Here is a 24,853-nt window from a genome sequence, read left to right as displayed (position 1 = left end):
CAGCAATTCGTTGACCATCTTGGAGAGGAGTCATCGCTTCACCAGGGAGGAGTTAGACAATCATCGTTATAAGCTACAAGAATCCTTGGATGATGTGATTCGCCTCAGGCAGTTGGTGTCGACCAAAGATGTTGTCATTAAGGATCTGCGTGCTTCCAAGAAATCCGTCGCCCAGGAGCTAGAAACCGCTCGGTTGGCTGTAAAGGTTGCTGAAGAGACCTCTGCTACTCTGAGGGCCCAGCGCGATAAAGCTATGGATAAAGCTATTCGCGCGGGGCGGATCCTGATGAGGAGACCTGGTGTGGTTGTTCCTGACGACATAAGGGCTGATGTGAACGCTGCTCCTGATTCCACAAGTCGCCCCTCTTCGTCGGTTGCTCCTGAGAAGAATATTGCCAAATAGAAAAACATTGCATGCTTTGAACGTGTGGTTAACGTGCTTGGATGTTTTGTTAGAGGACACCTTTTAGTACTGAATGCTACTATTGTTTTTCCTATTGTTTAGAATTCAACAGTATCTACATTTGTAGAAGTAAATGCAGTGTGATGGTTTTGAAATTTCATCATGGGGCACAGAATGTGACACCCCAGGTGTCAGATTCATGTTACGTCGGGAGAATTATCCTAATCTTGAATGCTCAGTAAAAATTTCTATTTCTCGATCGTGCCTATCTCTGTTTATCAGGCTTTCTCTTGGAAGTTCATCGAATTCAGAGTTAATCGATCGCGAGAAACAACCCATTTCGGAGCGTGTTAAAACTTTTCTCTCGAAACGAATGCAAACTCGATATTCAATCTCGATTTATAAATCTTATCAGAAGCTCATTTAATCAAACTCTCGACGACTGTTATTTGATCTGAGCCCTAGTCTAATTTCTCGAACTTCGATCGATGTCTGACTATTTTAATCCGAGTCCGTACTCTCAAACAGAATGCTCAATATGTCGTCATCAAATCAATTTTATCTGACTCGGCTAAATATCTCATGGACGAACCGAACTCAAAACCCCGTATCGACAGCAATTTTAAAATATCACGATTCGCCTTCTTCGACTAAAAATCCAAAGCCGATCGAATCTCAGGGCGATTTATTTTCGAATCACGCATATGTAATTCTTTTCGAGCGAAATCAAAATTTGACTCTCGACCGAATTAATCGCTCAATCATCCGTTCGCCGAAATTCTAATTCGCTCTGTTCTCCGTAGAAACGGATTTCGCAGAAGCATTTTTATTCCGGAAATAATTTAACCCAGCCCGATTTCGTTTTGGGCCAAGCCCATTCCAGCCCATTAGGCCCACTAAGAAACCCTAACCCTAGCCCATGTCTATAAATAGGAGCTCTCTCCCCTTGCCCTTGGCAATTTTCCATTCCCACCCCTCAAAAATTTTCAGCCGCCAGCTTCTTCCTCCCTGCTCCACGACAGCAGCTGCCAGCGCGCAGGAAGCTGGGCCAGCAGCCATGGCGTCCCCCTTCCCAAGCTTCCTTGCCGAGCAGCGCCGCCCTTCCGTGGATGAAGCCGGTGCCCCTTCCAGCTTCTCCACTGCAGTAGGCACGCCGACGCCTCGCTCTGCTCCACATCCCAGCCATGGTGGCCGCCGTGCTCCCTGCTCCTCCTTTGGCGAGCGGCTGCAGCAGGGGGCCTTCTTCCCCAGCGGCGCCTCTGCTCTCCCTCCCCAGCGCCCCTTCTTCTTCCATGGATTGCAGCAGCTCGACCCTCCTCTCCATGGCGCGAGCTTCATTTTTCAGAGCCGCCGAAGCTCCTCCTCATGGCGCCCCCACTCCCTGCTACAACTTCTCTCAGCCTCCTCTCACCCTCCCAAGACAGCCAGCGCAGGGGCCTTCTTCCCCATGGAGGCCGAGCCCCCTGCTCCCAGCCGTGACGCCCAGAATTTTTTTCCAGCAGAGAGCCTCTTCCCATGGGCGCCACCCCCCTGCAGCTTCCCCTTGCCGGCGCCCAGAAATTGCAGCAGTAGCTCTTTCTCCCCAGCCTCCAATCCCCTGCAAGTGACCCTCTGCTCGGCTCCCTCTTCCCAGCAGCAAGCTCCGGATTTCTGTACGCCGACATGGGGCTGCGCAGTCCCGACCCAAGGCGTCGCGTGGGTGTTGGACAGCCCCACGCTACGTCGTCGATCTGCGCGGTTTGACTGTCTCCGCGTCTCGCTTCGCCGAATCTGCGCAGCGCCGACATGCCATCGTGGGAACCCGTGGTGAGACCCCGTTGTCCTACACTTTTTGTGTTCGATTAAAAGGCCGCATCAATAAATCACATAATAAATTGTGTAATGATTGTGTATGTCGTTTAATCGCAGCCCTTGTCGACGTCACGCCTTGCGCATCGCTCGTCGGCAAAGAGCCCAAACTAATGGCATGCATGCGCGGCACGAGTCGGCCAGGTTGTTCGCCTTGTATGATTGCGATTTATTTTACTTACGTATTCGGTCGATGATGTGCCTGCATGTTTATATGTGTGTAAAATGTTTCGGTTATGCGGATTGGTAGAATCGCGTTTGCGATTGGAGAACAAGAGGTTATTTGAGGTATGCGATTTGTAGTTGTCTAATTATGTTTTGGTCGATGTGGTGCATGTTTAAAAATTGTATTGGTATGGATTAAAGTTCGCGGCGAAAGAAAATGAAGTAGAGAAGAACTCGGGTATTTTTATTTTGATCGGAAAATATGCGATGCGTTGTTTAATGCGAAAACTAAGTTACAAATGCGGATTTTGTTTTGGGAAATGCATCGATAGGTGGTTATGCGAAAAGTATAATTGTTTTATGCAATGTGATGGAATTCATGAATATATAGGGGATATATTTATTGATGTGACGAGTAGTTTAGAGAATGTTAGTTTGCGTAGAGGATGTATCGTTAAGACACGAGTGTCAGAGTTCATATATTAATGGTCGCGCCACATTGATTGAAATGTCTCGAGTGCACGCCACCGTATGGTTGTATGCGAGACAAGGTTATGCGCATGATGAGTCTAGTAAAAGTCCATCGGTGTCGTCATGCTTTCTATTGTATGACGGATCGATGCCTTGCTTGATCAATTATTGCATTCCATTCCCTTTGGATAAATAAATGTCTTGTTGATCGGTTAGAGGTCTTATATGAGCGTTATCGCAGCCTAATGATTATTGGAAGCGAGTAGCGTTCATAAGTCAGTCCTTATTAAAAAGAGAGGAACAATCCGATAAGATGTGCACATAAGTGCTTTAGGTCCTTCAGTCGCAACTGTAAGTCTTATGGAGTTTTATGTCATGCGTTAATGCCTCTATGTTAGGCCTCCTAAAACATGATGTTTTAAGTGACTTGTGTGTTGTCCAGCTTAAGTTGAGAAATGGTTAAGAAACACTGATTAATCGGCTCCAACCCATGTTTTTGAGTTACGATGTCTAAAATGGGTCGCTAAGTCTTCTACTGCAATTATCCGACTCATGTTAAATAGGAGTCGATTTCGTTGAGTAATTGTTATATATGTGTTGTCTCGGATTGCGATAATAAGAGGCAAGTCGACGGGTAGGATTTATAGCGGCCTATGTTGTTGCGCTAGTTAGCCGAATTAATAGATGACTTGGTTAAGCTCGTAGTCACGATGATTTGCTTATTGTAGTCTAAATGTGTATTTTATGGTCGCGAATGAAAAGTATTAGTGCTCATGTGAAGTATAAGTTAAACTATAAATTATTGTGTGAACAACACTTCGATATCGATTATCGGGAGAATGCGTTGTTAATTAAATATAGTACTTCTAGTGCTCATAATGACACGGATAAAAATTTGTAAGTCCACTTGTTAGTTCTCACTTGGTTATTTTAACTCTAACAAATGTCAAAGTGTTACAATAATTCAAGTCTCTAGAACGCGACAATTCTTGAATTGTATAGAAGCTGAAATGTATTGATTGCTGTTTTGGGCTGCACGTACTGTTTTCGGTGTGCTGTATGTTTGATGAACTAAATTGTGTTTTCTGTAGATATGTGCTATAGAAAAGTGGTAGATAACTTTATTATCTTGCTGGTGTTAAAATTTGACAGCCATAGGTCTGACCGTTTAGGAGTTGTGCTTTTTACAAATTCAGTGACTGAATCTGTCCAAATTCTGTACAGATTTCAGAAGCTGCATTGTTTGCTTAAGTTAATGTTAGAATCAGTCCTTATCGATTATAAGAAAGTTGTAGAGGCTTTTCTGATCTTGCTTGTGTTAAAACTTCATAACCATAGGACTGATAGTTTAAGAGTTATGAATTTTTCAAACTGGTTGCTGTGTTCTGTCCTCTGTCAGAACAGATTTCAAAAACTGTAATGTTTGATTTGAATAAACCTGGAATCACTTTTTGGTGATTATAAAAGTTATGTAGTACTTTTCCCAAGCTTTCCAAAAAGTCTTGGATCACTATTTTTGGTGATCTGAAGATTAAGTTACATGTGTTTGAAGTGTGAAGACTGAATCTGTCCAGTTTTGGACAGCACAGCCTTCATAGTATATTTTACCCTTGATACATGCTAAACCACCCAGGGATGTTTATAAATAATTTGTAGAACATTTAATTAGCTTCCCAGAAAGTCTAGGATCACTTTGTTTGTATGTCTGAATCTTTTGTTGTGAATTTTTGAAGCTGCAAGTCTGAATCTGTCCAAATCTGGACAGAGCTGCTGTGTTTGCACAATTCGACCTTGCTAAGTGTTTAATCAGGTTGTGATGACAATACCAAAGTTGTAGAGCACTTTTTAAGCTTTCCAAAAAGTCCTAGTTTGATATTTTTGGACTAACCATTGAAGAGTTATGATTAAAACAAGCAACTGCTGTATTGCTGTCCAAAAATCTGCAACTGCGCATTTGATTGTTTTGTTCACCTTTTGGCTAAAAATGCTTAGTTAGCACTTAGCAGACATAGACTTGTAATGTCTAAACTTAGGATAACATATGTTCCATGGTTGCTGTGTTTGCTTGAGTAGTTAATTGTGGATAGGAATTCCTCCTCTATTGAACTGGTGCTTGGGATGCTTTTGTGTGATAAACAGAAGAATAATGAAAAGCCGTAGCAGGTTAAATAGATGCTCGTACTTATGGGGTCGTATTTGCGTTGCGTAAATATACAAAATGTTTGTCTTCTTTTAGTGGTGTTACTGTTATGCGCTCGATGATGCGTAGTTAGCTAACACTAGTGTGTACGGTTATTTATGATGTCTCGCTACTTAGTGTTTAATTCGCTAGCGTGTACTTAAAGTATCTTGTGCTACTTTCATTATATTCATACATATGCATCTTGCATCTCATTTAGGACCGAGAGATGATGATCGAGACAGTGATGTGGTGCCAACCACAAGATGCAGTTGGTGGACGACCTGAGGAATGGTGGACATGACCAGTAGATGCTCGCCAAGCGAGTACCTCCCCCAGCAAACACTATCTAAGTGTTAAAAATTAAAGGCAAGCCCCGGTTTTATGCATAACCGTTATATATGCTATTTTACTGCACTTAATGTTTGTAGGCTTGTACTGTGCACTTAAGTGTAGGAGTTGTTTGAAACCCTAGTTGCATGAACTCAGGTTTCCTTTTTGAGATGGATACTAGTATGCTAGGTCGAGTAGCTGCTTTACTAATTAGGATCTCGGTAGAAGTCGAGTGATTTTTCTAGCACTCGCGCGAGGTCAGGAATTGGTTGTATCCACTTTGATAACAGAATGATGATGGTCTGTGGACACGGGTCCATAGGGACGCGTGGTCTACGAGATGAAAATTGGAATAAGGATTAACGTGCGGATACCTGTGTCAAGCGTTTGAACGTACTAAACACATACCGAGAAATATGGTAAATCGGTAAGCCTAGTACCTGAGTGAACCTGCCCGCAGACTTTACCCCTCACGCGACCTGAGACGTGGTCTCCCATTCCGGTTATGGTGGGTACAAGTGCGGTCACTGCACGACGGCAGTCGGGGTCAGTGAGGCATTGTACGCCAAGGCGGTGAGCCCTGATCTGTTGCCAGGGAATCGATGGGGACGGTTGATGTGTGTGGGGACGGAGTGCCTCGCCACGTCGTGTGTTTAGGTTTACCTTGCAAGGATAAAAACTCGATTCGAATCGTCTGCTTCTCGCAGCTAATGAGACTGCTTGATCCATTGTACTGCATTGAGTAATAAGTGGAAATGAGGTGACTGGCAAAAATATGTTGATTGGTAAAAATGTTCGATACCATGTATGAGTAGCTAGGTACTCACCTAGTTTAAAAAAGGAGCATACTAAAACTTGAAAAGCTAAAACTTGATTTTAGACTCAGCTAGTGCTTTTGGCAAACCAAACCCCTCAGCCAAACAGCTGCATGTCTAGAGGTAGAGGAGTAGACTCCTCACACCGGGTAAGTCTAGCTGAGTATTAGTATACTCAGCCTTGCTTGTGGCACAATTTTTGCAGGTACCTCCTTGATTTTGGTTGATGGTGTGACTTGGCTTTCATCCCTACCACCGGGATAGACGGTCGAGTGGGTTACTGCTTCCGCAGGAGAGGACCAGGAGGAGTAGCGTGGCCAGGCTTCGCCATGTTACTCGGTTTTCTCCGTTAGTTATTTCCGCTGCATTAAAATTTATGGTTATTATTTCTGAAACTCCGATAATGTAATCACTAATGATACTTATTAAATTTGTGGTATTATGTTTTATTGTATTTCTCTGTGCCTCACCTTCGAGTGAGCTAGTGGTATTCGATCCTGGATAAGTGGCTTTATCGGACTAGATCCGAGGGACTGACGGGTTATTCCTGTTTAAGTGTGTTGCTGCCCTTAAGGGTGCGACTTGGGCACTTAAGCTGGAATAATTCGGGCGGTTCCGCTACAGCTGGTATCGGAGCGAATACCATTACAGAGAAGTCAATAAGTCATGATTACCAACCTTTTCTAAAAGTAAAACTTGCTAGAAACCAATGTTGGATAGATCGTCAGGACGATAAGTTAGACTTAGGACGTGAAGCCTTAGGAAATAGATGGGTAGCTAGGTGGCTAGTTATTTAGGCCATAAAGGCTATTACTACTATTAATAAGGATGCTGTAGCAAGCACCCGAAAAATTAGTTAGGTCTGAGAAGACGACTAGAATGAGCATGCATCATGACTGTCGCATCATTGTCTCTTGTGCACCAACATGCTTCTCTCACCTTTATTCCAATTAGTAAGAAATTGTGAATAATGTGCTGTATTGCTATGAACTGCAAAAAAATGTCTTATCATATGTGTCATGATAGTCTTGACTAGGTTGTGTTATGTGCTTCTCTTGTCTTGCTATCTAGGTGGTATTGCAATTATTTAACCCTTTTTGCCAAAAAAATGTTGCTTGTTTTGCCCATAAAATACCCCCACTTTAAACAACCTAGTGGTTAGCAAGTGAAACCCTTAAAAATCAAATCACATGCTTATGTTGGTATTTTCTGACCCTTGAGTGTTTTACCCTTGAATTTACAGTTGCACAACTTATAGACCACCACAACTTGACCGCTAGACCAACCCAAGTCTCATTGTGCACTGGTTACGTCAAAAAAAAAATTGTTGTTTGGTGTCTAGTTGCGCAAACCCTATCAAGGCCATGTTTCTTCTCATAAATCCTTGCCCCTAAAACTTCATAGCATTTCTGTTGATCATCCTAGCTGATCCTGTTTGCCTACCTCTCCTTTGTCCGAATCTGGTAATCATTTTCCTTGTGAATCATGTTGTGGCTTTATCATCCGAATCTCCGGATCCCTTATTGACCCCGTCCCGTTATCTGGTTATCTGCTATAACCTGTTCTCATGTATCGGGTGTTGATCTTGCCTAAATCTCTCATTTCTGGTCATTCTCATACCCCCTTCTTCAAGGATCATGACACTTGTTTTATCAACTTATCTCTAATCAGTGTATCCATTTAGTTCAATGGATTTCATTGTTGTCCTTGGTTCTCTCATGTCTCTAAAAGCTCAACAATCTATTTTGATCTCATGGTCGGTTCATCCTCATATCAAACCTCGTGCTAATATCTGATCTGATAATCCCCGTGATGATCATAAAATAATTCTCAGATTTGAAGAAAATTCTCATGTGATGCTTTTTTGCCAATAATCTTTGCTTCAACTCCGATCACATTCTTATTTTTGAGCCATACTCTCATGAGCTCCATCTATTTATGTCACGTGGATTTATCGTTGGTTGCGTTTGGTAATGGTATTATGACTAACGACTAATGGTGCCGCGACGAGACCGAGAGCCTACTATGGTGCACACATGGTTGAGCTGCTCGGCACGCGCTGGTATCGTGGTTAATAGTTGTGATCCATTACGAGACTATGCTGATGTGCTATCTTTTGTGGACACTCTCTCAGAATGATCGCTGCATTTTGTCTCGAGATGTCGCGATATTCTACCCAAATCTATTTTCAGTATCTTGTCAGATCCCATCTCATGAATTTGCAGCTATCTCCAGCCTGGGAGTTACATGCTTCTCCACCCTTAAATATCCTCATTCGAATCTCGGGACGAGATTCTTTTTAAGGGGGGGAGGCTGTGACACCCCAGGTGTCAGATTCATGTTACGTCGGGAGAATTATCCTAATCTTGAATGCTCAGTAAAAATTTCTATTTCTCGATCGTGCCTATCTCTGTTTATCAGGCTTTCTCTTGGAAGTTCATCGAATTCAGAGTTAATCGATCGCGAGAAACAACCCATTTCGGAGCGTGTTAAAACTTTTCTCTCGAAACGAATGCAAACTCGATATTCAATCTCGATTTATAAATCTTATCGGAAGCTCATTTAATCAAACTCTCGACGACTGTTATTTGATCTGAGCCCTAGTCTAATTTCTCGAACTTCGATCGATGTCTGACTATTTTAATCCGAGTCCGCACTCTCAAACAGAATGCTCAATATGTCGTCATCAAATCAATTTTATCTGACTCGGCTAAATATCTCATGGACGAACCGAACTCAAAACCCCGTATCGACAGCAATTTTAAAATATCACGATTCGCCTTCTTCGACTAAAAATCCAAAGCCGATCGAATCTCAGGGCGATTTATTTTCGAATCACGCATAGGTAATTATTTTCGAGCGAAATCAAAATTTGACTCTCGACCGAATTAATCGCTCAATCATCCGTTCGCCGAAATTCTAATTCGCTCTGTTCTCCGTAGAAACGGATTTCGCAGAAGCATTTTTATTCCGGAAATAATTTAACCCAGCCCGATTTCGTTTTGGGCCAAGCCCATTCCAGCCCATTAGGCCCACTAAGAAACCCTAACCCTAACCCTAGCCCATGTCTATAAATAGGAGCTCTCTCCCCTTGCCCTTGGCAATTTTCCATTCCCACCCCTCAAAAATTTTCAGCCGCCAGCTTCTTCCTCCCTGCTCCACGACAGCAGCTGCCAGCGCGCAGGAAGCTGGGCCAGCAGCCATGGTGTCCCCCTTCCCAAGCTTCCTTGTCGAGCAGCGCCGCCCTTCCGTGGATGAAGCCGGTGCCCCTTCCAGCTTCTCCACTGCAGTAGGCACGCCGACGCCTCGCTCTGCTCCACATCCCAGCCATGGTGGCCGCCGTGCTCCCTGCTCCTCCTTTGGCGAGCGGCTGCAGCAGGGGGCCTTCTTCCCCAGCGGCGCCTCTGCTCTCCCTCCCCAGCGCCCCTTCTTCTTCCATGGATTGCAGCAGCTCGACCCTCCTCTCCATGGCGCGAGCTTCATTTTTCAGAGCCGCCGAAGCTCCTCCTCATGGCGCCCCCACTCCCTGCTACATCTTCTCTCAGCCTCCTCTCACCCTCCCAAGACAGCCAGCGCAGGGGCCTTCTTCCCCATGGAGGCCGAGCCCCCTGCTCCCAGCCGTGACGCCCAGAATTTTTTTCCAGCAGAGAGCCTCTTCCCATGGGCGCCACCCCCCTGCAGCTTCCCCTTGCCGGCGCCCAGAAATTGCAGCAGTAGCTCTTTCTCCCCAGCCTCCAATCCCCTGCAAGTGACCCTCTGCTCGGCTCCCTCTTCCCAGCAGCAAGCTCCGGATTTCTGTACGCCGACATGGGGCTGCGCAGTCCCGACCCAAGGCGTCGCGTGGGTGTTGGACAACCCCACGCTACATCGTCGATCTGCGCGGTTTGACTGTCTCCGCGTCTCGCTTCGCCGAATCTGCGCAGCGCCGACGTGCCATCGTGGGAACCCGTGGTGAGACCCCGTTGTCCTACACTTTTTGTGTTCGATTAAAAGGCCGTATCAATAAATCACATAATAAATTGTGTAATGATTGTGTATGTCGTTTAATCGCAGCCCTTGTCGACGTCACGCCTTGCGCATCGCTCGTCGGCAAAGAGCCCAAACTAATGGCATGCATGCGCGGCACGAGTCGGCCAGGTTGTTCGCCTTGTATGATTGCGATTTATTTTACTTACGTATTCGGTCGATGATGTGCCTGCATGTTTATATGTGTGTAAAATGTTTCGGTTATGCGCATTGGTAGAATCGCGTTTGCGATTGGAGAACAAGAGGTTATTTGAGGTATGCGATTTGTAGTTGTCTAATTATGTTTTGGTCGATGTGGTGCATGTTTAAAAATTGTATTGGTATGGATTAAAGTTCGCGGCGAAAGAAAATGAAGTAGAGAAGAACTCGGGTATTTTTATTTTGATCGGAAAATATGCGATGCGTTGTTTAATGCGAAAACTAAGTTACAAATGCGGATTTTGTTTTGGGAAATGCATCGATAGGTGGTTATGCGAAAAGTATAATTGTTTTATGCAATGTGATGGAATTCATGAATATATAGGGGATATATTTATTGATGTGACGAGTAGTTTAGAGAATGTTAGTTTGCGTAGAGGATGTATCGTTAAGACACGAGTGTCAGAGTTCATATATTAATGGTCGCGCCACATTGATTGAAATGTCTCGAGTGCACGCCACCGTATGGTTGTATGCGAGACAAGGTTATGCGCATGATGAGTCTAGTAAAAGTCCATCGGTGTCGTCATGCTTTCTATTGTATGACGGATCGATGCCTTGCTTGATCAATTATTGCATTCCATTCCCTTTGGATAAATAAATGTCTTGTTGATCGGTTAGAGGTCTTATATGAGCGTTATCGCAGCCTAATGATTATTGGAAGCGAGTAGCGTTCATAAGTCAGTCCTTATTAAAAAGAGAGGAACAATCCGATAAGATGTGCACATAAGTGCTTTAGGTCCTTCAGTCGCAACTGTAAGTCTTATGGAGTTTTATGTCATGCGTTAATGCCTCTATGTTAGGCCTCCTAAAACATGATGTTTTAAGTGACTTGTGTGTTGTCCAGCTTAAGTTGAGAAATGGTTAAGAAACACTGATTAATCGACTCCAACCCATGTTTTTGAGTTACGATGTCTAAAATGGGTCGCTAAGTCTTCTACTGTAATTAGCCGACTCATGTTAAATAGGAGTCGATTTCGTTGAGTAATTGTTATATATGTGTTGTCTCGGATTGCGATAATAAGAGGCAAGTCGACGGGTAGGATTTATAGCGGCCTATGTTGTTGCGCTAGTTAGCCGAATTAATAGATGACTTGGTTAAGCTCGTAGTCACGATGATTTGCTTATTGTAGTCTAAATGTGTATGTTTATGGTCGCGAATGAAAAGTATTAGTGCTCATGTGAAGTATAAGTTAAACTATAAATTATTGTGTGAACAACACTTCGATATCGATTATCGGGAGAATGCGTTGTTAATTAAATATAGTACTTCTAGTGCTCATAATGACACGGATAAAAATTTGTAAGTCCACTTGTTAGTTCTCACTTGGTTATTTTAACTCTAACAAATGTCAAAGTGTTACAATAATTCAAGTCTCTAGAACGCGACAATTCTTGAATTGTATAGAAGCTGAAATGTATTGATTGCTGTTTTGGGCTGCACGTACTGTTTTCGGTGTGCTGTATGTTTGATGAACTAAATTGTGTTTTCTGTAGATATGTGCTATAGAAAAGTGGTAGATAACTTTATTATCTTGCTGGTGTTAAAATTTGACAGCCATAGGTCTGACCGTTTAGGAGTTGTGCTTTTTACAAATTCAGTGACTGAATCTGTCCAAATTCTGTACAGATTTCAGAAGCTGCATTGTTTGCTTAAGTTAATGTTAGAATCAGTCCTTGTCGATTATAAGAAAGTTGTAGAGGCTTTTCTGATCTTGCTTGTGTTAAAACTTCATAACCATAGGACTGATAGTTTAAGAGTTATGAATTTTTCAAACTGGTTGCTGTGTTCTGTCCTCTGTCAGAACAGATTTCAAAAACTGTAATGTTTGATTTGAATAAACCTGGAATCACTTTTTGGTGATTATAAAAGTTATGTAGTACTTTTCCCAAGCTTTCCAAAAAGTCTTGGATCACTATTTTTGGTGATCTGAAGATTAAGTTACATGTGTTTGAAGTGTGAAGACTGAATCTGTCCAGTTTTGGACAGCACAGCCTTCATAGTATATTTTACCCTTGATACATGCTAAACCACCCAGGGATGTTTATAAATAATTTGTAGAACATTTAATTAGCTTCCCAGAAAGTCTAGGATCACTTTGTTTGTATGTCTGAATCTTTTGTTGTGAATTTTTGAAGCTGCAAGTCTGAATCTGTCCAAATCTGGACAGAGCTGCTGTGTTTGCACAATTCGACCTTGCTAAGTGTTTAATCAGGTTGTGATGACAATACCAAAGTTGTAGAGCACTTTTTAAGCTTTCCAAAAAGTCCTAGTTTGATATTTTTGGACTAACCATTGAAGAGTTATGATTAAAACAAGCAACTGCTGTATTGCTGTCCAAAAATCTGCAACTGCGCATTTGATTGTTTTGTTCACCTGTTGGCTAAAAATGCTTAGTTAGCACTTAGCAGACATAGACTTGTAATGTCTAAACTTAGGATAACATGTGTTCCATGATTGCTGTGTTTGCTTGAGTAGTTAATTGTGGATAGGAATTCCTCCTCTATTGAACTGGTGCTTGGGATGCTTTTGTGTGATAAACAGAAGAATAATGAAAAGCCGTAGCAGGTTAAATAGATGCTCGTACTTATGGGGTCGTATTTGCGTTGCGTAAATATACAAAATGTTTGTCTTCTTTTAGTGGTGTTACTGTTATGCGCTCGATGATGCGTAGTTAGCTAACACTAGTGTGTACGGTTATTTATGATGTCTCGCTACTTAGTGTTTAATTCGCTAGCGTGTACTTAAAGTATCTTGTGCTACTTTCATTATATTCATACATATGCATCTTGCATCTCATTTAGGACCGAGAGATGATGATCGAGACAGTGATGTGGTGCCAACCACAAGATGCAGTTGGTGGACGACCTGAGGAATGGTGGACATGACCAGTAGATGCTCGCCAAGCGAGTACCTCCCCCAGCAAACACTATCTAAGTGTTAAAAATTAAAGGCAAGCCCCGGTTTTATGCATAACCGTTATATATGCTATTTTACTGCACTTAATGTTTGTAGGCTTGTACTGTGCACTTAAGTGTAGGAGTTGTTTGAAACCCTAGTTGCATGAACTCAGGTTTCCTTTTTGAGATGGATACTAGTATGCTAGGTCGAGTAGCTGCTTTACTAATTAGGATCTCGGTAGAAGTCGAGTGATTTTTCTAGCACTCGTGCGAGGTCAGGAATTGGTTGTATCCACTTTGATAACAGAATGATGATGGTCTGTGGACACGGGTCCATGGGGACGCGTGGTCTACGAGATGAAAATTGGAATAAGGATTAACGTGCGGATACCTGTGTCAAGCGTTTGAACGTACTAAACACATACCGAGAAATATGGTAAATCGGTAAGCCTAGTACCTGAGTGAACCTGCCCGCAGACTTTACCCCTCACGCGACCTGAGACGTGGTCTCCCATTCCGGTTATGGTGGGTACAAGTGCGGTCACTGCACGACGGCAGTCGGGGTCAGTGAGGCATTGTACGCCAAGGCGGTGAGCCCTGATCTGTTGCCAGGGAATCGATGGGGACGGTTGATGTGTGTGGGGACGGAGTGCCTCGCCACGTCGTGTGTTTAGGTTTACCTTGCAAGGATAAAAACTCGATTCGAATCGTCTGCTTCTCGCAGCTAATGAGACTGCTTGATCCATTGTACTGCATTGAGTAATAAGTGGAAATGAGGTGACTGGCAAAAAGATGTTGATTGGTAAAAATGTTCGATACCATGTATGAGTAGCTAGGTACTCACCTAGTTTAAAAAAGGAGCATACTAAAACTTGAAAAGGTAAAACTTGATTTTAGACTCAGCTAGTGCTTTTGGCAAACCAAACCCCTCAGCCAAACAGCTGCATGTCTAGAGGTAGAGGAGTAGACTCCTCACACCGGGTAAGTCTAGCTGAGTATTAGTATACTCAGCCTTGCTTGTGGCACAATTTTTGCAGGTACCTCCTTGATTTTGGTTGATGGTGTGACTTGGCTTTCATCCCTACCACCGGGATAGACGGTCGAGTGGGTTACTGCTTCCGCAGGAGAGGACCAGGAGGAGTAGCGTGGCCAGGCTTCGCCATGTTACTCGGTTTTCTCCGTTAGTTATTTCCGCTGCATTAAAATTTATGGTTATTATTTCTGAAACTCCAATAATGTAATCACTAATGATACTTATTAAATTTGTGGTATTATGTTTTATTGTATTTCTCTGTGCCTCACCTTCGAGTGAGCTAGTGGTATTCGATCCTGGATAAGTGGCTTTATCGGACTAGATCCGAGGGACTGACGGGTTATTCCTGTTTAAGTGTGTTGCTGCCCTTAAGGGTGCGACTTGGGCACTTAAGCTGGAATAATTCGGGCGGTTCCGCCACACAGAAGTTGCCCTAAGATGGGTGATTGCGAACGTGCCAAGCGTGCAGTGCCAATTTAAATCAGCGTCAATTTAAACCGACTGCTCCGCTAGTAGGGCATAGTGGTCGCCCCGAGTTAAGTATGCGTGAGCATGTCGCACCGCCTTAAGTCATTGCCGACTTAAGCCAATTGCTCTGTTAGTAGGGCATAGTGGTCACCCCGAGTTAAGTATGCGTGAGCATGTCGCACTGCCTTAAGTCATTGCCGACTTAAGCCGGTTGCTCCGTTAGTAGGGCATAGTGGTCACCCTGAGTTAAGTATGCGTGAGCATGTCGCACCGCCTTAAGTCATTGCCGACTTAAGCCGATTGCTCTGTTAGTAGGGCATAGTGGCCACCCCGAGTTAAGTATGCGTGAGCATGTCGCACCGCCTTAAGTCATTGCCGACTTAAGCCGATTGCTCCGTTAGTAGGGCATAGTGGTCACCCCGAGTTAAGTACGCGTGAGCATGTCGCACCGTCTTAAGTCATTGCCGACTTAAGCCGATTGCTCGGTTAGTAGGGCATAGTGGTCACCCCGAGTTAAGTATGCGTGAGCATGTCGCACCGCCTTAAGTCATTACCGACTTAAGCCGATTGCTCCATTAGTAGGGCATAGTGGTCACCCCGAGTTAAGTATGCGTGCCAATTGGCAGTGAACAATCCGAGTGCCTTTGAAACCTTTTTATTGATGATATTTTTCTCAATTTACAGAATACGTCGTCGTTCCGAGAGCCTCCGTGATGTAGCTACGGGTAGAACTTCCTGAGATGTTCTATGTTCCATGAGTTCCCAGTTTCTGTTCCGTCCATCTGAGTGAGGCGATATGATCTCGGCCGAGTGACTTCTGTTACTATGATTGGTCCTTCCCATAGAGGTGACAATTTATGCTGTCCCTCCCCCGTTAGAATTCGGCGGAGGACGAGATCTCCCACTGTGAAGGATCGATGTCGTATGGCCTTATCATGATAGCACCTCAGAGTTTGCTGGTATCGCGCTGATTGAATCATCGTATTCAGTCGCTCTTCTTCGAGTACGTCAATATCTTCCAGCCTAGTAGCTTCAGCTTCTGCTATGTTATCAAAGATTAACCTTGGTGCCCCGAACTTGAGATCGGCAGGTAGCACTGCCTCCGAACCATAAACCATAAAGAAGGGGGTATTTCCATGCAGAGCTCGGCTGGGTTGAGTTCTCAGGCTCCAAACTACATATGGCAACTCTCTGATCCATTTTCCTGCGAACTTTTCATTCTTGTCGAAGACTTTATTTCTGAGTGCTTCTAATATCATCACGTTGGCTCTTTCTACTTGCATGTTGGCTCTTTGGTGCGCCACCGAGGCATATTTGATCTGAATGCTCTTCTGCTCGCAGAAATCGAAGAATTATGAACTGGTGAAGTTGGATCCTAGGTCAGTTATGATGCTATTCGGTATCTCGAACCTGAATATTATATCTTGTATGAATTCCACTGCCTTAGCTGAAGTTAAAGAAGCAATGGGTTTGAACTCTATCCATTTAGTGAATTTGTCGATAGCCACCAGTACATGAGTGTATCCTCCTTGAGCTTTCTTGAAAGGTCCAATCATATCCAATCCCCAGCACGCGAACGACCAAGTTATGGGTATAGTCTGCAGCTGCTGTGCTGGTAGATGCTGCTGTTTTGACAGGTACTGGCAGGCTTCGCACCTCTGGACTAACTCGGCTGCGACACTCTTCGCTGTTGGCCAGTAGAAACCTGACTTGAAGACCTTCCCAACTAGGGTCCTGGATGCTGCGTGTACTCCACATTGCCCAGCATGGACCTCATCCAGAAGTTGCTTTCCAGTAGCTGAGAGAATGCATTTCATGAGGACTCCTGATGCACCCCTTCTGTATAGTGTTTCCCCAATGAGTGTATAGTGAGCTGATTGTCTTGCGATGCGCTCGGCTGTATTCTTGTCATCTGGCTCCTCCTCATTTTTTATATATTTGATGATCAGCCTCCTCCAGTCATCAGACTCTGACTCTGGTTGGCTCAAAGTATTACATTCTTCTGCCTGATCCAGTGAGATGCTTGGGTGTGATATTTCTTGAACAAAGACTCCAGGTGGGACCTGAGTTCGACTGGATCCTAGCTTGGACAATACATCAGCTGTCGTGTTTCGATCTCTCTCTACATGGTGAAATTCCAAACCTTCAAACTTGTCTTCTAGTTTCCGGACGGCAGTGCGGTATTTTCCCATGGAATCGCTTGAACAATCCCATTCTTTGTTTATCTGACTTATGACTACCAGAGAATCTCCATATACCATCAGTCTCTTGATGCCTAGTGATATAGCAATGTTCAGTCCATGAATCAGAGCTTCATATTCTGCTGCATTGTTAGAGGGTGGAAATAACAACTGTAGGGCATATCTGAGGTGCTCGCCTCCAGGTGCAGTAAAGAGGATCCTTGCGCCTGCTCCCTGCAGCTTTAACGAGCCATCAAAATACATTCGCTATACTTCTGCAGTTTCTGGGTTATCTGGTACTTGTTGTTCGGTCCATTCTGATACAAAGTCAACCAGTGCTTGAGTTTTAATGGCAGTGCGATGTCGAAATTCAATGTCATGAGATCCCAGCTCGCAGGCCCACTTGGCTATTCTCCCGATGACTTCTTTGTTATGAAGAATATCTCCTATCGGAAATCCAGTGACTACTATGACTTTGTGGTCGTCGAAGTAGTGACGGAGCTTGCGTGCAGTTAGAAGTACTGCATATAATAGCTTTTGAACTTGAGGGTATTTCTTCTTCGAGGGACCCAGAACTTCACTGATGAAATAAACAGGATGTTGTACTGGGTATGCATGTCCTTCTTCTGCTCGCTCGACTACCAACGCGGTGCTCACCACGTGAGTCGTGCAAGAGATATATAGCAGCAGATCTTCAGCTGGTTGAGTCGGCGTGGCTCGACGCGGTGGTTTCAGCACTGGTGGTGTCGTCAAGAACTTTTTCAATGCATCTAGGGCTTCCTGTGCTTCTGAAGTCCACTGAAACTTGTCCACCTTCTTGAGTAACTTATAAAATGGTAAGCCTTTTTCTCCCAGCCTGGATATAAATCTGCTCAGGGCTGCCATACATCCGGTGAGTCTTTGAACTTTCTTCTGTGATCGCGGTGCCTCCATCCTCATGATAGCTTCGATCTTTTCTGGATTAGCTTCAATTCCCCGGTGGCTGACAATAAACCCGAGTAACTTTCCTGCTGGTACCCCGAAAACACATTTTTTGGGATTAAGCTTCCATCGATATCGCCGTAGACTGTTGAAAACCAGTTATAAATCTTCAATGAAATTTTCCGAATTTTTGTTTTGATCACCACATCGTCCACATAAGCTTCCACACGCTTGCCCTAGTGATCGGCTAAGCATGTTTGAATAGCTCTCTGATAAGTCGCTCCAGCGTTTTTGAGGCCGAACGACATGGAGGTATAGCAGAAAGCACCGAATGGAGTGATGAACGCTGTTTTTTCCTCGTCTTCTTTCGCTAGGCTAATCTGATGATACCCAGAGTAGCAATCCAAGAAGGACAGCACAAAACATCCAACGGTGGAATCTACCACCTAATCTATCCTAGGAAGCTCGAAGGGATCCTTTGGACAGTGTTTGTTGAGATCCGTATAGTCGATGCACATGCGCCAATCCACTTTATTCTTTTTGAGTACAAGAACAGGGTTGGCTAACCACTCGGGATGTAACACCTCTCTAATAAATCCAGCCGCGACCAAGCGAGCCAGCTCAGCGCGAATGGCTTCTCTCTTGTCGGGCGTGAAACGACGCAACTTTTGCTGGATCGGCCTCGCCTGGGGGTAGACCTTTAATTTGTGCTCGGCCAGTTCTCTTGGGACTCCCGGCATATCCGCAGGTTGCCATGCGAATACGTCTCGGTTATCTTGCAGGAACTGGACGAGCGCGCCTTCCTATTTGTCATCCAGGCTGGAGCTGATGATGGCGGTTTTGCGTTCATCAGTGAACCCAAGGTTGACTCTTTTGGTTTCTTCATTCGGCCGCATAGAGGTCGCAGCTTGAGCCTCGTTCGCGGGTACCGCGAGGTCTTCCTCAGGCTTAGAGTTCGCCTGCGCAGAAGAAGTCGCCGACGGATTGGTGGTGAGGGCCGCCTGAATGGCCACTCGGAAACATTCTGCGGTGCCTTGGACGTCAGCGCGCACAAATATGATCCCTTGCGGCCCTGGCATCTTCAATATCATGTATGTATAATGCGGAATGGCCATGAATTTCGCCAATCCAGGCCTCCCGATGATGGCGTTGTACCCGCAATCAAAGTTCGCCACTTCGAACCTCAGGAACTCAGATATGTAGTTCTCCGGAGTTCCAAAGGTGACCGGCATGTAGATGTGGCCCAGTGGGTATTCTCCTTCAGTCGGCACGATGCCGAAGAAAGGAGTGTTTGACTCATGGAGTTCTTTGAGGTGAACTCCCAAGCCTTGGAGTGTTCGGGGGAAGGTGACATTGATGCTGCTCCCCCCGTCTACCAATACCTTCTTCACCCTGCTCTCTCGGATCACCGGATCGACGAGGAGCGGGTATTTGCCTGGGTGGTCGAAGTTGAGCCACTGATCCGCCCGAGAGAAGGTGATCGGGTGCTCCGACCATCAGTATGGGGCGGGAGGGACGGTAGTTGCCACCAGTATCTGGCGATCGTTGAGCTTTTGTTGTCTCTTGTTCTCCTGCGATCCGTGTCCGCCAAAGATGACATTGACCTCTCTGTCGACACGCGGGAAGGCTCCACCTCCTCCATCCTCCTGCTGCTGGGGTTGTCGCGGTTCTCCTGGTCCTCCTCGCGGCGGAGGACGAGGTAGAGGCTGGAAGGGTCGGACGTGCCCGACGGAGTGCTTGAAGTCTCTGCAGTTCCGAAGGGTGTGGCACATGTCTTTGTGGTACGGGCACTGGGCGTCGAGGATGTCGTCCAGCGTGCGTTCGCCTCCACGAGGTCCTCCTCGGGCGCGAGAGGCAGGTGGTCCGGCGGCATGGACTTCTTCGTGAGGTATCTTCTCCCAACGCTTGTCGGGCTGTTGATTCGTGTCGTGTCGCGGTGCTGCTGGTGCTGGCTTTACTCATCCAATGAGGTCCGGCGGTGATGTAGAGGTCGGCTTCCCGGAACAGTTGCTCGGAGGTAGTAGGCGCCTTCTGTAATATGGTTCGGACGAAGGCTGAGTCATTGGATCCTCTGTAGAAGTCCTCGATCACTGCCGTCTCTGCGACCTCGGGGATACGATTTCTCATGGTCTGGAACCTTTTGAGGTATGACTGGAGAGTTTCATCCCCCCAGCGCTTGATGGATTTGAGGTCCCATGGTTGCGCCGGTTTGTCGGAGAGAGACTGAAAGTTGGCGGTGAAGCGCCGACTGAAGTCGCTCCAGTCGTCGATGCAGTGTCGGGGTAGGTGTCGCAGCCATTGCAGCGCGTCTTGCCCGAGGACGATAGGCAAGTACGCGGTCATTACGTCCTCGGTTGCCCCAGCAGCCCGGGCAGCGGTGGTGTAGACGGCCAGCCAGCCTCCTAGATCCTGCTTAGGTTCATATTTGTCGACGTTGGATACCTTGAAGTTAGGGGGCCACTGAATGGCCCTGAGGCGCGGAGTAAGTGCCGATACTCCACATGTGTCCTCCTGTCGTCGATGATGTTGTCTGTCCCGGGGAGAGGAGTGATCGTCGTGGTGCCTCGACCGTCCCCGGGTGGTGCCTCCGGTTGAAGCCGTGGCCGACTCGGTCCTGGTAGCCTGACTCCGTGCTGGGATGCCATGGTCCCGGTCGCACTCTTCCCGGCGACGGATTTCGTTCTCGTGTCGTCATTCACGCGAGGCATTGATGGAGCTCCGCGCGGCCCGGCGACCGTTGATGGCGTGTCGTAGATCGTTCGGCGGGTGAGCGAGGGGTAGAAGGTGATTGGCTGCTTGAGTGAATAGCCGCCGATACCCCTCGTCGTCGGGAGTCCGAGGGAGGCCATCAGCTATCCGAGCCAACACCCCTCCAACTTCACTCGGCGTGTTCATGGCTCGGGGGAAGTTGGGGTTCAGGTTGCGCGCGAAGAGTGGATTTTCCCGACGTTGCCTTGTCTCCTGCTCGGCCTGTTCTTGAGCCCGTCGACGATCACACCGTCAGGAATTCCTTCGTTCCCTGAAGACACGTTCCTCTGGAGTTTCTCCTATCTCCGAGACCTCGTCTCGCGATACGGGTTGCGCTGGGTCCCGCTCCCTAGCCTCGTGATGTCACCGGATATTTCGGCGTCGATTCCTCCGTCTGCGGGATTCCCGCTGAGGAGGTTCCTCTCCGGGCGCAGTCGGCTCATCGTCGGAGATGGGGGGGCGACTCCACTCTCCCGATGAAGAGGACGTCGGGGTAGAATGGAGCGGCTGTCACGGCGATCTTCTTTCCGTTCTCCTTTGAGGGCGGCGGCGCAGAAAGATCAACTCGATGATCCTTTGCTTCCTTTTTCCTTGTGATTCGTGTCCATTCCTTTGTCGGAGAGGTGGACAGCGGAGTTCTTCGGGCTGAGGGACCCTCATCTCCTATCTTGCTGGAGGTGATCTTTTTTAGGAGCGTTGGAGGTTGCGCCTTTTTCTGCTTCGCCCCGATTTTCCCGGAGATTCCTGAGGAAGGCTTTTTCTCCGGCGGATCCGCGAGGCGATGCAGAGTTCCCTCCTCATCTGCTACAGATGAGATAGTACCGAAGCAGAATATGGATCCGGGGCGGAGGATGATCTTGTGCTGGAAGGTGACGGCAATTGAGCTAGCTTGGGTCGATGACACACCCCCTACCTAGCGCGTCAGCTGTCGGTGTTTCGGGTCCGACCGCGCACCCAGGGTTACCCCCCGAGGTGCCTTTTAGGAGTAGGACGGTGTTACCCACTGTAGCTCGATGGTTCGTGCTGGGCGCACGAGAAATAGTAGACAATGATGTACATGTTCGGGCCGCTTTGAGGTGCGTAACACCCTACGTCCTGGCTGGAATGCTTTATGCGATGGGTTACAAGGGAGCTCTCTAGTGCTGGAAAACGTAGAGAGCGGGGTGGATGGCTAAGTGATGAATGATGTCTCTCTCGATCGATCGTATTGAAGGGGTGCCCCCTAGGCCTTATATCCTCGACCGTGGGGCATTACATGTGGATATGATAACAACGTGAGCCAGAATAGTAGTGAACTAACTGAGTCTGTCTCCCTATAATTCAGCCGACTCATCCTCGCCCAGTTCCGACGTACGGGGCTCCTGTGCGGGAAGGTCGGGTCACTGCTGTGATTACTGCTCGGATGTTGTTGGGCCGTCTGGGCTTGCACCGACCCGGCCTTGTGTTGATTTGTCTCACTGGTCTCTTCTCCCAGGCCCACGAGGGGGATGACCTTACGAATTATGGGGCCCTTGGGCCTTTCGTGAGGTCTTTTATCCTTCTAGTGGACCCGGGGGATATCTGTCCCCCACAGCTGCGGAAGCGGTGAGCATGGTGCTGGTCGTCGATAGGATGGCACAAGAAGACCAGGAACCTGAGGGCTCGGGACCGGCTATAGGGACCCGGACCGTTCAGAAGCCAGTCTACTACATCAGCGAGGTCCTCCACGAGGCAAAGACCAGGTACCTTGAGACGCACAAACTCCTCTATGTTGTGCTTGTTGCATCCAGGAAGCTACACCACTATTTCTAGGCACATAGGGTCGTGGTGGTGACCTCCTTTCCGTTAAGGGCCATCATCTACAACTCTAACGCCACAGGCAACATCGCCAAGTGGGCCGCGGAGCTCGCTGAGTTCCAGCTGGATTTCTAGCCTCGCCACGCCATCAAGAGCCAGGTCTTGGCTGACTTCATCGTGGAGTGGATGCCTCCCCCGAGCGCTCCTGGGGTCCGGATCCCGATTCGGACCGCACACCTGCGGAGCCCAGGGGTCCGGTCTTCACCGAGCCCCATTGGACGCTCTTTTTCGACGGATCCGCCCGTCAGCAAGTTGGCGGAGCCGGAGTGGTCCTCATCGACCCAAGCGGAGATCAAGTGAAGTACATGGTGCACCTTGAGTTCAAGGCCACCAACAACATGGCGGAGTACGAAGCGCTGATCTTCGGCTTGTCGGCGGCCCTATCCCTAGGGATCCGCCAGCTCCTGGTGAAGGGGGACTCCCAGCTGATCATCAAGCAAGTCCGCGGGGAGTGTAGCTGCAACGAGCCCAGGCTTGCAGCGTACCTACTTCACGTGAGGAAGCTGGAAAAGGACTTCACGCCCTGGAGCTGCAACACGTTCCTCGAGCTGACAACTCGGCGGCATACGACCTCTCAGTGAGGGCATCAACTTGGGCACCCGTGCCCGAGGGCGTCTTCAAAAGACGGATGCTGAGACCCACCGCCCAGCCGGCCGAACTAGGCGAAGGGGGCGAGACTAGCACCTCGAAGCTAGCGGTCCCGATGTCGTCCCATCTACAGAACCCACCGAAGACTGTGTGCTATGGGAGATCCTGCCAGTCCCTTAGCGCCACAGCCAATATCTCAGAGTGGTCCTGATGCATGGATCTTTGAGATCCGGGATTACCTGAAGGAAAATATCCTTCCGAAAGACCATGTGTTCGCAGAGCGCATAGTGCGGTTGGTTAAACGCTACGCGGTGGTGGAAGGGGATCTCTACCGCCGTGGCGCCAATAGCATTCTCATGTGGTGCATTACCCAGGAGAAGGGTCGTGAGTTGCTCACGGAGATCCATGGAGGAGAGTGCGGAAGTCATTCATCATCCCGCACGCTGGTCGGTAAGGCCTTCCGGCATGGCTTTTACTGGCCAACCGCTCTCCAGGATGCAGCTGAGATGGTAAAGTCCTACAAGGCGTGCCAGTTCCACGCAAAGCAGATACACACACCAGCTCAGGCTCTGCAGATGATTCCACCCTCCTGGACATTCGCCATATGGGGGTGGATATCTTGGGACCATTCCCCAGGGTCGTTGGCGGGTACTGGTTCCTCTTCGTCGCCATCGACAAGTTCACAAAGTGGCTAGAGGCCACCCCTGTGGTCAATATCACCCAGGGTGCTGTTGTCGCTTTCCTCAAGTCGATCGTCTGTAGATTTGGGGTCCCAAGCCGTATCATTACGGACAACGGGACTTAGTTTACAAGTCGGATCTTCCAAGAGTATTGCGAGGACATCGACACCCAGCTCTGCTTTGCGTCCGTGGCTCATCCAAGGAGCAACGGCCAAGTGGAGAGGGAAAACGCAGAGATCCTTAGGGGACTCAAGACATGCACCTACGACTGCTTGAAAAAGCATGGTGCAAATTGGGTCAACGAGCTTCTGTCCGTGCTGTGGGGGAACCGGACCACACCCCACTACTACAGATCATGTTATATGAGACAGTTAATTTTTAGTTATTAAGACGCTTATAAAGTGTCCAAATTTGATGGAGTCGTAAAAGATGTCCCACATTTAAGATGGTTATAAACCGTCTTAAAAGATTTTATAAGACGGTTTTAAATTTATAACTGTCTAAAAAAGGTGTATGTTTAAGTCATTTGTTTGATGAACCGTCTTGAATTAGGTTTTTGTTACGACACTTCTTCTAAAGAACCATCTCGAATACGAATATTATAAGACAAAGTATGTATCAAACCGTATAGAATATCCTATAATAATAGACACTTGCAACAAGGAAACCATCTTATTTAGAGACTCATATTGGATGTTTTGGAAACCGTCTTATTAAGATTTAGACGAAATGACTTACATAACTAGACATTCTTCAATTTATAATCATTTTTGAGATGCAACATTATAATAATTTAAAAGAGAATTCGAAATATACATACACACACATATTTAATAACATCATATTTAATGTAATATAGATAAGTACAATTCAATGTCTCATAAATAAGCATTGTCAAATAAATCATACATAAGTGTACTCTAAATCCAAATTAAAATACTAACTGAAAAACTTATCATCAGTCGTTTACGCTAACATTGAATCTATCTAAGCATACTAGAATAGAAGGCGTGTTATCGTCGTGCCCCCGTCAGAAAGCGTTCGTTTCAAATGTAGAGCT

The 24,853-nt window shown here is 46.6% G+C and overlaps 1 protein-coding gene and 1 long non-coding RNA gene across 2 annotated transcripts; both read left to right on the top strand.

Moving 5' to 3' along the window:
- The first annotated feature begins 1,389 nt into the window (after nt 1–1,389).
- Nucleotides 1,390–2,630, top strand: LOC118473104 (uncharacterized). The gene is made up of 2 exons (XM_035961672.1): nt 1,390–2,209; nt 2,312–2,630. The coding sequence occupies exons 1-2, from the start codon at nt 1,461–1,463 to the stop codon at nt 2,499–2,501; spliced, it is 939 nt and encodes a 312-aa protein (XP_035817565.1). The 5' UTR covers nt 1,390–1,460; the 3' UTR covers nt 2,502–2,630.
- A 6,912-nt stretch (nt 2,631–9,542) lies between these two features.
- Nucleotides 9,543–10,498, top strand: LOC111589990 (uncharacterized). Its single transcript, XR_002749069.2, has 2 exons — nt 9,543–10,165; nt 10,268–10,498. It is a non-coding gene; the product is annotated as an uncharacterized lncRNA (long non-coding RNA).
- The last annotated feature ends 14,355 nt before the right edge of the window (nt 10,499–24,853 follow it).

The sequence above is a fragment of the Zea mays genome, chromosome 8 (genome assembly GCF_902167145.1).
Source record: "Zea mays cultivar B73 chromosome 8, Zm-B73-REFERENCE-NAM-5.0, whole genome shotgun sequence".
Taxonomy (NCBI): Eukaryota; Viridiplantae; Streptophyta; class Magnoliopsida; order Poales; family Poaceae; genus Zea; species Zea mays.
Note: the sequence above shows the minus strand (reverse complement) of the source record. Positions and strands in the feature narration are given on the sequence as shown.